The sequence below is a fragment of the Trichechus manatus genome, unplaced genomic scaffold (genome assembly GCF_000243295.1).
Source record: "Trichechus manatus latirostris isolate Lorelei unplaced genomic scaffold, TriManLat1.0 scaffold00038, whole genome shotgun sequence".
NCBI classification, from domain to species: Eukaryota; Metazoa; Chordata; class Mammalia; order Sirenia; family Trichechidae; genus Trichechus; species Trichechus manatus.
In genome coordinates this window covers 18,880,368-18,892,760 of record NW_004443974.1, presented here as the reverse complement: position 1 = coordinate 18,892,760, position 12,393 = coordinate 18,880,368, and the positions used below count along the sequence as shown (strand labels likewise).

General features: G+C 36.6%; 1 protein-coding gene across 4 annotated transcripts in view; it reads right to left on the bottom strand.

Annotated features, from left to right (window-relative positions):
- Positions 1 to 265: 265 nt before the first annotated feature.
- Positions 266 to 12,393, bottom strand: part of SMC5 (structural maintenance of chromosomes 5) — a 103,057-nt gene continuing 90,929 nt past the window's right edge. For 3 of the 4 annotated variants that reach the window (XM_023730851.1, XM_023730852.1, XM_023730853.1), the window contains 3 exons: positions 7,359 to 7,538; positions 7,182 to 7,277; positions 266 to 6,022 (listed from right to left, as the gene is read on the bottom strand). In XM_023730851.1, the coding sequence (XP_023586619.1) occupies positions 5,879 to 6,022; positions 7,182 to 7,277; positions 7,359 to 7,538 (420 nt within the window). In that variant the 3' untranslated portion in view covers positions 266 to 5,878. The remainder of the gene's footprint in view (positions 6,023 to 7,181; positions 7,278 to 7,358; positions 7,539 to 12,393) is intronic. The other variant, XM_004375800.1, reaches the window with a different exon arrangement.

Sequence of the window (12,393 nt, the reverse complement as noted above, 5' to 3'; positions counted from 1 at the left end):
TAGACTAACATGTCTTAGACACTCCCGGTTATCTCATGAACCAGGTATAAACCAGCAAGGCCTACAACCTTTACCCTTAGCAGTGTTTCCCAAAGTGCCAGCCCCCAACAATCCTGTGACCAGTCATTGGATCTAAGGATTTCTGGTTGCTTGATGCCCACTTAAAGGATAATAGAATTCCGCCTCTGGAATACTATCACATCTGGAACCTTTCATGCAAAGTGCGGTCAAATCATCCAAAAGGATAGAGTTAGAACCTCGTCTTCTTACATATTAAGTTATGTGAACAGTTTTGTGTCTGCTTGTAATAAATGTTTAGTAAATATCTATATGAATGGCAGAAGGCTTATTTTCATTGTAAGCTGTCAACTAGGTTGTGGGGAAATAGCTTACCCTCATCCACATTACATGTTTTTTTTTAAACAACAAAAACCCTAATAGTTGTGCACAGCCAGACTGTCTTCCGTAAGTTGGCAATAATTGGATATATTTTAATTTTAACAAAAAGGAACAATTTTAACAAGAAGGAACACCTTTCCAGTTCCTATGAAACACCCTATGACAGCCTGCCTACATATTCTGGATCCAAAATCTGTACCTTTATGAAGCCTTACAGATCCCAGGTAGATCCCATCCCTTCTCCATTCCCATAGTTTCTGGAGGGTGGATTCATATGAAGGACATTTCTTTTTATTTCTCATAGTATATAGCATAGTCCCTCGCTCATACTACATGTACATAAAAACTGAACGAAGGAATAATGGAAAAAATATGCTCAAATCATTGTCTGGGTTGGGGAAAAGAACATTCATTTCAAGCTACAATTACTGAGTGCTTACTATGTGTTAAGCACTTTTCTAGGCTCTGGGAAGGTAGTGATCAACACAAGGTTTCTGTTCTGCCTTCAGAGAGCTCATATTCTAGCTGAGGAAACAAAACAACAAAACGTATAAGAAGAAGTAGTGATAAATGCTAAGAAGAAAAATAAAAAAGGGCAAAAGGATAGCAGAGTATCTCCTGGGTGCTATTTTTAATGGAGCTGCAGTGGGGAGATAAGTAGGACCCACATCATGCAGGGCTTTGAAGTCTGTGATTAACAACTCTGGATTTTTATTCTGAGTGTAATGGGAACCTACCAAGTCTTTTCTGAAAACACTGCTAACAGGCCATAGGGTAATCAGTTATCTCCTACGGGCTGTGGCAGAGACTGATCGTCCACCAATATTTACTCTACCCTTCTTTCTTGAGTGAGAGTGGCTGGTGTTTAACTAGACACATAGCCACACAGCTAAAGAGGACATATTCAAGCTTCCCTTGCAGCTAGATCAGGCCATGTGACTAAGTTCTGGACAAGAGCAGAAGTGATATGTGCCTCTTACAGATCATGCTCCTAACAGAAATGTTCATGCGCTTCCCTCATCTCCGTTCTTGCTGGTTTGGATACAGACATGTTGGCAAAAGCTGAAGCAGCCATCTGGCACCATGAGAAGGCCCACAGATTTCTGAGGATGGCAGAGTAACAAAATAGGAGTTGGCATATCAGCCCCAGACTGTTTATGTTCTATTAAGACATAAACACCTATCTTGTAAGTTATATTTGGGTCTTTGTTACAGCTGAAGAAACCTGTACCCTAATTCAGGGGTGTATTGGAGAAGCAATGTCTTATTCATAAGAAAGGGAATTACGCAACCAGGAGCTGTTGATGGTACATCTCCAGCAATTCAAATAGACAAGGTGTCCTGGTAGCAGGTTAGCAACATGGTATTTTGGAAAAAAACATCAGACCTCGTTTTCAATCCCACTTCTGCCATTTACCAACAGACAAACTTGGAAAAGTCATAACATTGCTAATTTCCTGTTTCTTGTGTATGACAAACTATATATTAAAATGCTTATAAATATTAAATGGCATATAAACAAGTTATTATAGCATCCATTTACACAATTACTTACATTTAGGTGTATCACTGCTAGCCTTAATCCCTCAAATGAGTCCTTCCCATGACTTATGACTGAAAACAAGCGGATGACCATGAAAAGGAGATGATCTAAGTGACCCGTTAGATCCCTTGCAAGTCTAACATCTCATATTTAAAGGTAAAGAATATGTCACAAATATCACTTGGACTGAAGATTTTAAATTAAAATTTGTCTAACACATAACACTCATTGGTAGGTTCTCCCAAATCTTTACACCGGCATTATTTGTTTCAACCCATCCTTTGCCCTCCTAGTAGCCCTGTCTACCTCAACCTCCACTCCAAATGAATGGAGCTAAATGCCAAGACTGTAAGCATGCCTCTAAGAAGCAGAATGAAATGCTATCAGTTTACTAACTAAAGGCAGTCAGACAGGTAGGATGATAAAATCTGTGGGAAGAGAATGAACACCTTTCAGATGTTTCTGACCTGCCTAAAAGTAGCCAACCTATGTTCAGCTTCTCAGATGAAGCCAGGGCAACAGAGCCAGGACTATTTTTAGGCTGCTCTGAACTTCTCCAAGCCCTCTTAGCAGAATTTTTAGAAGGAAGTTAGGCTGAGTTGCCCTATTCTTTCTCTTTGGAGTTGAACAAAGCTGGGGCTTGTTGGAAAGTAACAAAATCTTCCAGCCAATCGCCAGTAATTTATTTCAGAGCAATGACCCAATAGTTAACATTAAAGAAAGTAAAATTCCCTCACACCCAACTTTTCCATTGGGAATAAAAAACAAGCCCAAATTGTCAACAGAGTCAAACCTCCCAAATGTGCAAATTCTATTTAATGAAATTTAAAGAAATAAGTTTTCTAAAGTTTATGGTTTGACTATAAAGTAACGACACGGACTGGTATCTTTAGGGCAAGTTCATCTAGTTAACTAATATTCACATTTCATGAAAGTAAACAAGATATATGAAAATAATTACATGTGTACCACCCAAAGGCTCAAAGCCTATGTCTACATCCTTTGAACAACTGACACTATCAACAAGAGAATAAAAACCTCTACATTTACTTAGAATTCTTAGATCTTGATAAATAAAATACTCAGAACATTACATTTTTCAAAATTTAAACTATGAGGGGAGAAATTTAAGTGTCTACTATGATGCTAGCTACCCTAACAGGCTCTTGATCTCATTTAATCTTCTCAACTCTGTGAATTGGTTATTATCCTCATTTCTGGGGAGCGGGGGGGAAAACTGAGCTTGTCTAAAAGCAAGTGATAAAGCCGGACTGGCTTAAAAATTTATAGTTTATTCTTAAAAATTGCTTTAGATAGTAGTTTAATATAAGAAATAATATGACTAAATGGGCTATTGGGCATGTTTTTAGCAAATCTAGGGTTTCAACCTGAAAAGTTATACTTGCCTTATAGTTTGGCTTCTTTAGTAGTAGTTTGGTTTATACTTTTTGTCACGTGTGTTTATTGCTTCTATTAGACTGTAATTTCCTTGCTGGCAGGCAAGGGCTAAATTTTCTATTCTTTTGAACACTGATAAACTGCTGAACACTGTTCTGTAAATGCTGGGCACTCAATAGATTCTTTCCCCCTCTGTAAATATGAATACCAAAATAACTCTTAAGAGGACTGAAAGTATAAAAATAGTTCTCACTTAAAATAACATACACCAAAAGAATATGAAAATATGTATTTATTACTGACAAAGTAGTTATTTCCCAGCCCAAAGCATTTTTTTTCTCAGTTATACAAGCGCGCGCACACACCCACACCCACAATAGCAGAATGAAAGTACAAATTTTTCACTGAAGGTGTATACTCCAAAGAAAATAAGCACATGTCCAAAAGACAATTAGAAAGCAGCAAGAATTTCTTTTACTTTAAATACTGAAAACCTTTTAACAGAGACTCTCTCCTTGGGCAAATCAATTAAGATTTAGTCATCAAAAACACTTGCTTGCCACCTTAAGGTTTTAATTATCATTTTATTCATCAAATCAGGCTTTTACTTGGGAGTTTTTACAATCTGTATGTAATTAAAACTTAACCTTTGCAGAAAATATATGAAGTTTTAAGTGGCTGAGACTACACTGTGTTGGACTTATTCTTTTTTATTAATGTTAAAATGATACATAATTTATCCTTCAAAGCTCAAAATTCAATGTAAAACCAAATATTATTAACTGTTCAGAAGAGAAATATAAATGCTTACAAAGTAAGGAATAATTGTTTCCGTATGTAAATTAAAATGTAACTGACCATTTTATTTTAAAACGTGCCTCATCTTCAAGTTTTTTTTCACATTGATATTCATTTTTCAGGAAGAAGATGACTGGCACTAACTTATTCAATAAACAAACTACACCAAGCACATATTAGTGAAGATATTTTGGTGGAAAATGAAATATTTAACAACAAAACCATTTGGTAACAATAGCCATTTACTAATAATATGTTACGAAGTTTTTTCAATGTTTATAAGACTTGTTCACACTAGTAAAATTGTTGTTTTAAAATATATTCATAGTTCGTGCATTAGACTTAGTTTAAAAGGGGAAAGTCCTTTCTTTTAAGATTTTAATAAAGGAAAAAAAATCTTTCTAAAGAGAAAACGTTTAAGTGAGAAGACAAACTTATGGTTCATTATTTTTTGATCTAATAAGAATATAAATTTCAGTGGCTATTTAAGAATATACAAAAAGCAAACTAAGTGCAATTCTTCGATTCATTCAGGCTGGGAAGTCAAAAAAACTACTTATCATTACCAGCACAGATCCAACCCACTGTTCAAAAACATGTCCTCAGACTAGTCTATTATCTCACAGGATTTATTTTTAAAAAGAACAGAATTTGGAACTGTTAGTTAGTATAACTCCAAAATAAATGATTTTCTAATCAAATTCTTTCATGCTGAAAGAAAATAGTTTAAACTAGATTTTGTAAGATAATGGGGTAGACCAACACTGTAAGGAACCTACAAGCTTAAGTTCTAAGAACATTATGGTTTTAAACAAATCAATACTTTTCCTTCACTCTTTACATAACATTTAGAAATTTCAAATATAAATCGTAAAAACCAGTATATGAAATCTTCAGAAAAATCTTACTAAAAATAATTATAAAAATGCTTTAGAAATTTAAGATGTAAAATACAACTGACTTTAAATTAAACACACACACACACACACACACACACACACACTTTACAGGGCTACTCTTTAAAAACCCTGGTCACCTGATTCTATTCTTTGTCAATCTTTTGGTTGCATTTTGCATCATCTGTGACCACCTTGTACCATTTCAAAGATGTCCAGCTATCATTTTTAAACCCCAGTGCGTCTTTATCCATTGAAATACCAATACAATTATAGCATCAAGTTTCATAAAACTTTTTTAAAAGGCCCATAAAATTCCATTGCCTAGTGGAGACAAGGTAATCTTTTTTAATAGGAAGAAATGAATAGCTTTATCATAAATTATTATTATACACTTTAGAAATTTCCATATCAATTTTAAGAGAAAACTATGACTTTGGCTCTAGAGCCAACTTTAGGTTCTAAAAGCAATTAAAAGTTACTCTGCAATTAAAACTCAGGGTTACCATGTCAACTAAACTTCTTGTGACTGATAACCCCTTCTACTGTACCTCTGACTTGCAACAGTAAATACCTTTTAACATGGGAACCCAACGACTCACAGTCAGAGTGCTAAGGACTCAAGTTCAACCATGACTGAAGAAGATTTAATTTTTACTACCAGATGATGTTCCAGAGAAAGACGTTTCTATGGTCTCCATTTCATTGACCCACTTGTATTTAAAAGCAGGTTTCCAAAAATAACCGATCTTTCAGTTTAATGAAAATCCTAGCTTTTATTCAGTTGAGCTGTACTTATGAAGAGAATTTCACAGAAAAATTCCAAAGTCCCCTCTTTTTGCTTTTATTGAGAAGGCTGAGTGACTGTGATACGGCGCCGCCGCCTTTGGAAAGCCTTTAAATTCCATCTGTTTGGTTCCAGCATATGAGGACCATTGTAGACAAATAATATGGTCATCTTTTCAGAATATGGAAGATTTTGCAGGAGCTGTGTTTAAAGAGATAAAATGTCATATATTAAGAAGCCTAATATTCCAACTTTTCATGTATACAATCAAATCTATTATTTTATTTGTAATATGAACGAAACTCTTATGAAGCTCTCAAATACCTTAATATATATTCTGCCAGACTGGAATGCTTACCTGGATTAGTATACCTGAAACCTGGCCTAAGGAATATGCCCGGGAGCCCTACAGATCCAAGGGCCAAATGGGATCATACAACTTCCCAGGTAGACTCTGGAAAAGAATATATCCTCCAGAATTTTCCCAGGATAGATACTTTCATTCATTCATCCAAATACTTCTCAAGCAATAGCTATGGTCAGGCACTGTAACAGAGTGGCACCCTGAAATGTGTACAACAGGGTGGTTTGGTTTATAGATCAAGGTGTTTGGTAAGCAATAGGTTATTAATAGATCTGGCTATTCCATAGAGTATCTGCTGAAAAAATATCACACAGATTATTACTATTTATAACAATGTGAATTTAGGATGGACTCTCCAGTGAAGTTCTTCATGAATAGTTAATTAACAAAGAAAAATCTGATTACATTCATACATATTCTATGTATATCAGTTTTATAATTTACTCACACCACTAGATTGTACCAAAAGAAAATTTCCTATTACAATGGTTCTAGCTTATGAAATATCCTTTATAAAGATTATTCTGCGTTTATTAAAGTCAATCAGAGGGTAGTGGATGTTGGGGTAGTTATGATTTCCTCTGGGACAGGGCAGCAGCAGTGGTGAATAAGGAGGAAGGGCAGTATATGTCAAGACAGATCTTTCTGGGGAAATGGAGAGGGTAGAGTTCTAAGGGTTGCATTCCCCAGTCATTTTTTTGTGCTAAAAGAGGAGCTATTCCAGAAGAGGAGTGAGTGCCAGGTGCAGGGAGGAAATCTTAGTTCTAGAACGTAATACTATGCCTTCTATGCTTCTTCCTCTGATAATGAGGTTTCTGATTAAGTATGTCACTGGAACTTGTCCCCTTTATTAATATAAGTATTACTGTAATATTTTCAGTTCCTTTCTTGGGAGTGTTCCTGTTCGTATTTACATGTTGGGTTAAAATCTGCTACATGATTAAGCCACAGGGGACTTCTGAGTATATGAGCACTTTTAGGTTACTCATTACCTACCTTTGGTGTAATAAAGAAGTACTGAGATGTGTTTTCTTTACAGGCAGTCTTTACAACCATTTCAAATACTCTCCGTTCATTGATCGGGTCCATTCCCTTAACAATAACAATAATAATGATTACATCTATCTCAATCACATGACACATAAGACCCAAGTAAAAGAACAATCACTATACCTGATTGATTTCATCAACTACTCTGAATGGACATCTATTAAGCTCCTGAAGTGCCATCAAGTATAACATGGTAGAAACACTTCTTTCACCTCCACTCTGATGATAAGGAGTTAATTCATGCAGTTGAGTAGTATCGCGAAATTTGACTCTAATTCGAATTCCGTATTTATCATAGTCGTCCTATAAAACATTTAAAAGTTTGATAAAAGATGAGTTTTATCTGTAATCTCATAAAATTGTTTAAAAACAGACTGCCTAAACCAATTGTAAGAGTAAAGAACTTAACATTTAGCGATCTAGTTTGAAGCGAAAACAATAAAATATCAAGGAACAAGTTGCTATCTAAAAGCTTTAGAGGTCCCAAAGTGATCTATTTAGACAAGGAAAATATTAATAAGAAAAATCAATCTTTTCCCTCCTTTCATATCATTCTTTTCTATTTCAGTAGTAGGTTTTTTCAAAAGTTTTTAGAAATTACTGACTGAAGCACCCTATCATGGAAAGGTACTATCTATTCTAGCTGTAAATTGCTACGTTTTTAAACTATAGGTGAAAATTAAAACATAATGAAATGTCATGCCACTTTCTGCTACAGGCACCTCTGTATACCACTGCAGAGGGTCAAGAGTCCTCCCTACTTCACTTAGTTGGTTAAGAAAATAGATACAGGCTATAGGAGCCCTAGTGGCATAGTGGTTAATGTGCTCAGCTGCTAACTGAAAGGTCTGCATATCGAACCCACCAGCCGATCCGTGGGAGAAAGATATGGTAGTCTGTTTCTGTAAAGACTTAAAGCCTTGGAAACTCTGTGGGGCAGTTCTACTCTGTCCTATAGGGTCGTTATGAAGTCGGAATGGACTCGATGGCAATGGGTTTGGTTTTGGTTTTGACGTGAATACTCTGAAAAATTATTTAGATTAGGTCAAATATACATACACAATACTTAGCAAAAACCCCACCAGATAATTAGGTGCTCAATAAATATTTGTTGTAATGGATGCATTCAGTCTTCTGTAAGTTTTACTAAAACTGAGGCTCTAAGGCTTACTTATTGCCCTTATCAATGTCATTTCTAGGTCAGATTCAGAATCACCTTAAAAAGGAGATATATAATTTACTAATTAATGGTTAACTATTTAATAGAGCTTTATGGTCCAAGATGGCACTGATCCACAGAGATATAATGTAAGCTATGTAAACAATTAAAGAATTTCTACAAGCCACATCAATTTAAAATATCAGAGATATTTCACATTCTTTTTTTCATATGACGTGTTCAAAATTTTATACTTACAGCATATTTTCCACATTTCAAGTGCTCAATAGCCGAATGTGCTCAGTGGCTACCACATTGGATAGCATAGGTCTATGATTAACAATAAGAACTTTTACAAAAATTTAAGTCTCTTTTATTTTCTGAGAATCAACACACACATAACTGCCAATGGAAAGAGTCAATCAGTGCTGTTACATAATTTCGAGGGGAATTAATTACCTCTCCCTCAAATGTTTATACACTGAAAAATTCTAGAGTTAAAATTCTACAATTAAAATTCTAGAGTTCTGCTTTATTAACTCAACAAAATCGTAAATGATGAAACATCAATCTTGCAAGAATATTGATAATGTGCAAATAAATGTCCCTCTTTTTTCAAAGATAATATAACTAGAATGTAGATTTTATAACAAATTTTAGAATTAAAAATCTTATTTTTTTATATTTTTTCCTTTATTATTGTACTTTAGATGAATGTTTACCGAACAAACTAGCTTCTCATTAAACAATCAGTACACATACTGTTTTGTGACATTGGTTACCACCCCCACAACATGTCAACACTCTCCCTTCTCAACCCTAGGTTCCCTATTACCAGCTTTCCTATCTCCTCCTGCCTTCTAGCCCTTGCCCCTGGGCTGGTGTGCCCCTTTAGGCTCGTTTTGTATTATGGGCCTGTCTAATCTTTGCTGAAGGGTGAACTTTAGGAGTGACTTCATCACTAAGCTAGAAGTGTGTCCGGGGGCCATACTCTCGGGGTTTCTCCAGTCTTTGTCAGGCCAGTAAGTCAGGTCTTTTTTAAAATTCACATCTCTTAACCACAAATGTAAAGATTCTGGTAGGCTAACAAATTATAGAAATACCACTTTTAATTTGTTTATCCCCCCTAAAACAAACCAAAACAAATAAACGACAACAATGAGTTTATAAAAGTTATGACGACCAAGGTTTTACTTTGTAACTTACATATTGTATGTCTTCCATAATAACTTTCTTAAGTATGTCATTTCTTAAGTATAGCAGCTTTGTTTATCAGAGTTTGTTTTTGGCTCTGCAATCTATTCTGTGCTTTCTGGCCCATTCTAGCTTCCTCCATCTCAACGGAGGCTCTGACTAAAGAAGGTGGTTCTAGAATCATGACTGGGGAGACCAGAATAGAAGCATTCTAAGGGGGAGGCTGAGAAGAGGTAAGAAGGTCCATTTTCCAGGGGTCCAAGGTTAGATAGGAGAATGGCAATGAAAAAGTTGATGAGAATCATCTCTATGGTACTGTAGTTATGATTTAAAACACGGAAAAGAAACAGCATAAGATAAAGCTACAGCAACAAACAATAGGGCCTAGACTGTGTTGCTGTTAGGTGACATCAAGTAACTTCCAACTCATAGCAACCCTATGAACAACAGAAGGAAACACTGCTGGTCCTGTGCAATCCTCACAATTTTTGCTATGTTTGAGCCCACTGTCGCAGCCACTTGGGTCAATCCATCTCGTTAAGGGTCTTCCCCTTTTTCACTGACCCTCTACTTTACCAAGCATGATGTCCTTCTGTAGGGACGGGTCCCTCCCGATAACATGTCCAAAGTACGTGACATGAAGTCTCACCAACCTCACTTCTAAGGAGCATTCTGGCTGTACTTCCAAGACAGATTTGTTTGTTCTTCTGGCAGTCCATGGTATATTCAATACTCTTTGCTAACACCATAATTCAAATGCATCAATTCTTTGGTCTTCCTTATTCATTGTTCAGCTTTTGCATGAATACCAGGCAATTAAAAACACCATGGCTTGGGTCAGGCGCACCTTAGTTTTCAAGGTGACATCTTTGCTTTTAACACTTTGAAGAATAGTCTTTTGCAGCAGATTTGCCCAATGCAATATGTTGTTTGATTTCTTGACTGCTGCTTCCGCGGGGACTGACTGCGGATCCAAGTAAAATGAAATTCTTTTTTTAAATTTTTTCCCATACAAAAATTCATACATACATTGTTATGTGATGCTAATTGCTCTCCACATACTGTGACAGCACACTCCTCCTTTCTACCACTGATTCCCTATGTCCATTCAACCAGCTCCTAACCCTCTCCGCCTTTCCATATCACCACCACCATACAGAAGCTGCCTATTTAGTCTCCTGTATCTACTTGAGCAAAGAGGCACACTCCTCACGAGTATCACTTTATGTCCCACAGTCCAGTCCAATCCCTGTCTGAAGAGCTGGCCTCAGAAACTGTTTTAGTTCTGGGCTGATAGAGAATCCAGGGGCCATGGCTTCCGGGGCTCCTCCAGTCTTAGTCAGACCAGTAAGTCTGATCTTCTTACTAGAATTTGAGTTCTGCACCCCACCTTTCTCCAGCTCCATCAGGGACTCTCTGTTGTGTTCCCTGTCAGGGCAGTCATTGGTAGTAGCTGGGCACCACTGAGTTCTTCTGGTCTCAGGCTGATGAAGTCTCTGGTTTATGTGGCCCTTTCAGTTTCCTGGGCTAATACTTTCCTTGTGTCTTTGGTGTTCTTCATTCTTCTTTACAGCAGGTGGGTTGGAACCAACTGATGCATCTTAGATGGCCACTTGCTAGCTTTTAAGACCCCAGACAGCACTCACCAAAGTAAGATGCAGAATATCTTCTTAATAAGCTTGGTTATGCCAATTGACCGAGATGTCCCCTGAAAGCATGGTCCCAAACCCCTAACCCTGCTACTCTATCCCTCAAAATGTTTGACTGTATTCAGGAAACTTCTTAGCTTTGGTTTAGTCCACTTGCGCTGACTTCCCTTGTAGTGTGTGCTATCCTTACCTTCACCTAAGATAATTCTTATTATCTAGTTAGTAAAGAACCCTCACCCCCCCTGCCCAGCCTCATAACCATCGAAGAATGTTTTCTTCTGTGTTTAAACCTATTCTTGAATTCTTATAATAGTGGTCTTATACAATATTTGTCCTTCTGTGACTGACTAAATTCATTCAGCATACTGACCTCCAGCTTCCTCCATGTTATAAGATGTTTCACGGCTTCATCGTTGTTCTTTATCATTGCGTAGTATTCCGTTGTGTGAATATACCATAATTTGTTTATCCATTGGTCCGTTGATGGGCACCTAGGTTGTTTCCATTTTTTTGCTATTATAAACAGTGCTGCAATGAACATGGGCGTGTAGATATCTATTCCTGTGACGACTCTTATTTCTCTAAGATATATTCCAATGAGCAGGATACCTGGATCATATGGTACTTCTATTTCTACCTTTATAAGGAAGTGCCAAATCGATTTCCAAAGTGGTTGTACCATTTTACATTCCCACCAACAGTGTATAAGTGTTCCAGTCTCTCCACAACCTCTCCAGCATTTTTTTGTGTTTTTTGCATTAATGTTAGCCTTGCTGGGGTGAGATGATATCTCATTGTAATTTTGATCTGCATTTCTCTAATAGCTAATGATCGTGAGCATTTCTTCATGTGTCTGTTAGCCGCCTGAGTATCTTCTCTGGCGAAGTGCCTGTTCATATCCTTTGCCCATTTTTTAACTGGGTTGTCTTTCTGTTTTTGAGGTGTTGCACTATCTTGTAGATTTTAGAGATTAGATGCTGATTGGATTTATCATAGCCAAAAAATTTTTCCCAGTCTGTAGGCTGTCTTTTTACTCTTTTGGTGAAGTCTTTTGATGAGCATAAGTGTTTGATTTTTAGGAACTCCAAGTTATCTAGTCTCTCTTCTGGTGCTTGTGCATTGTTACTTATGGTTCGTACTGTGTTTATGCCATGTA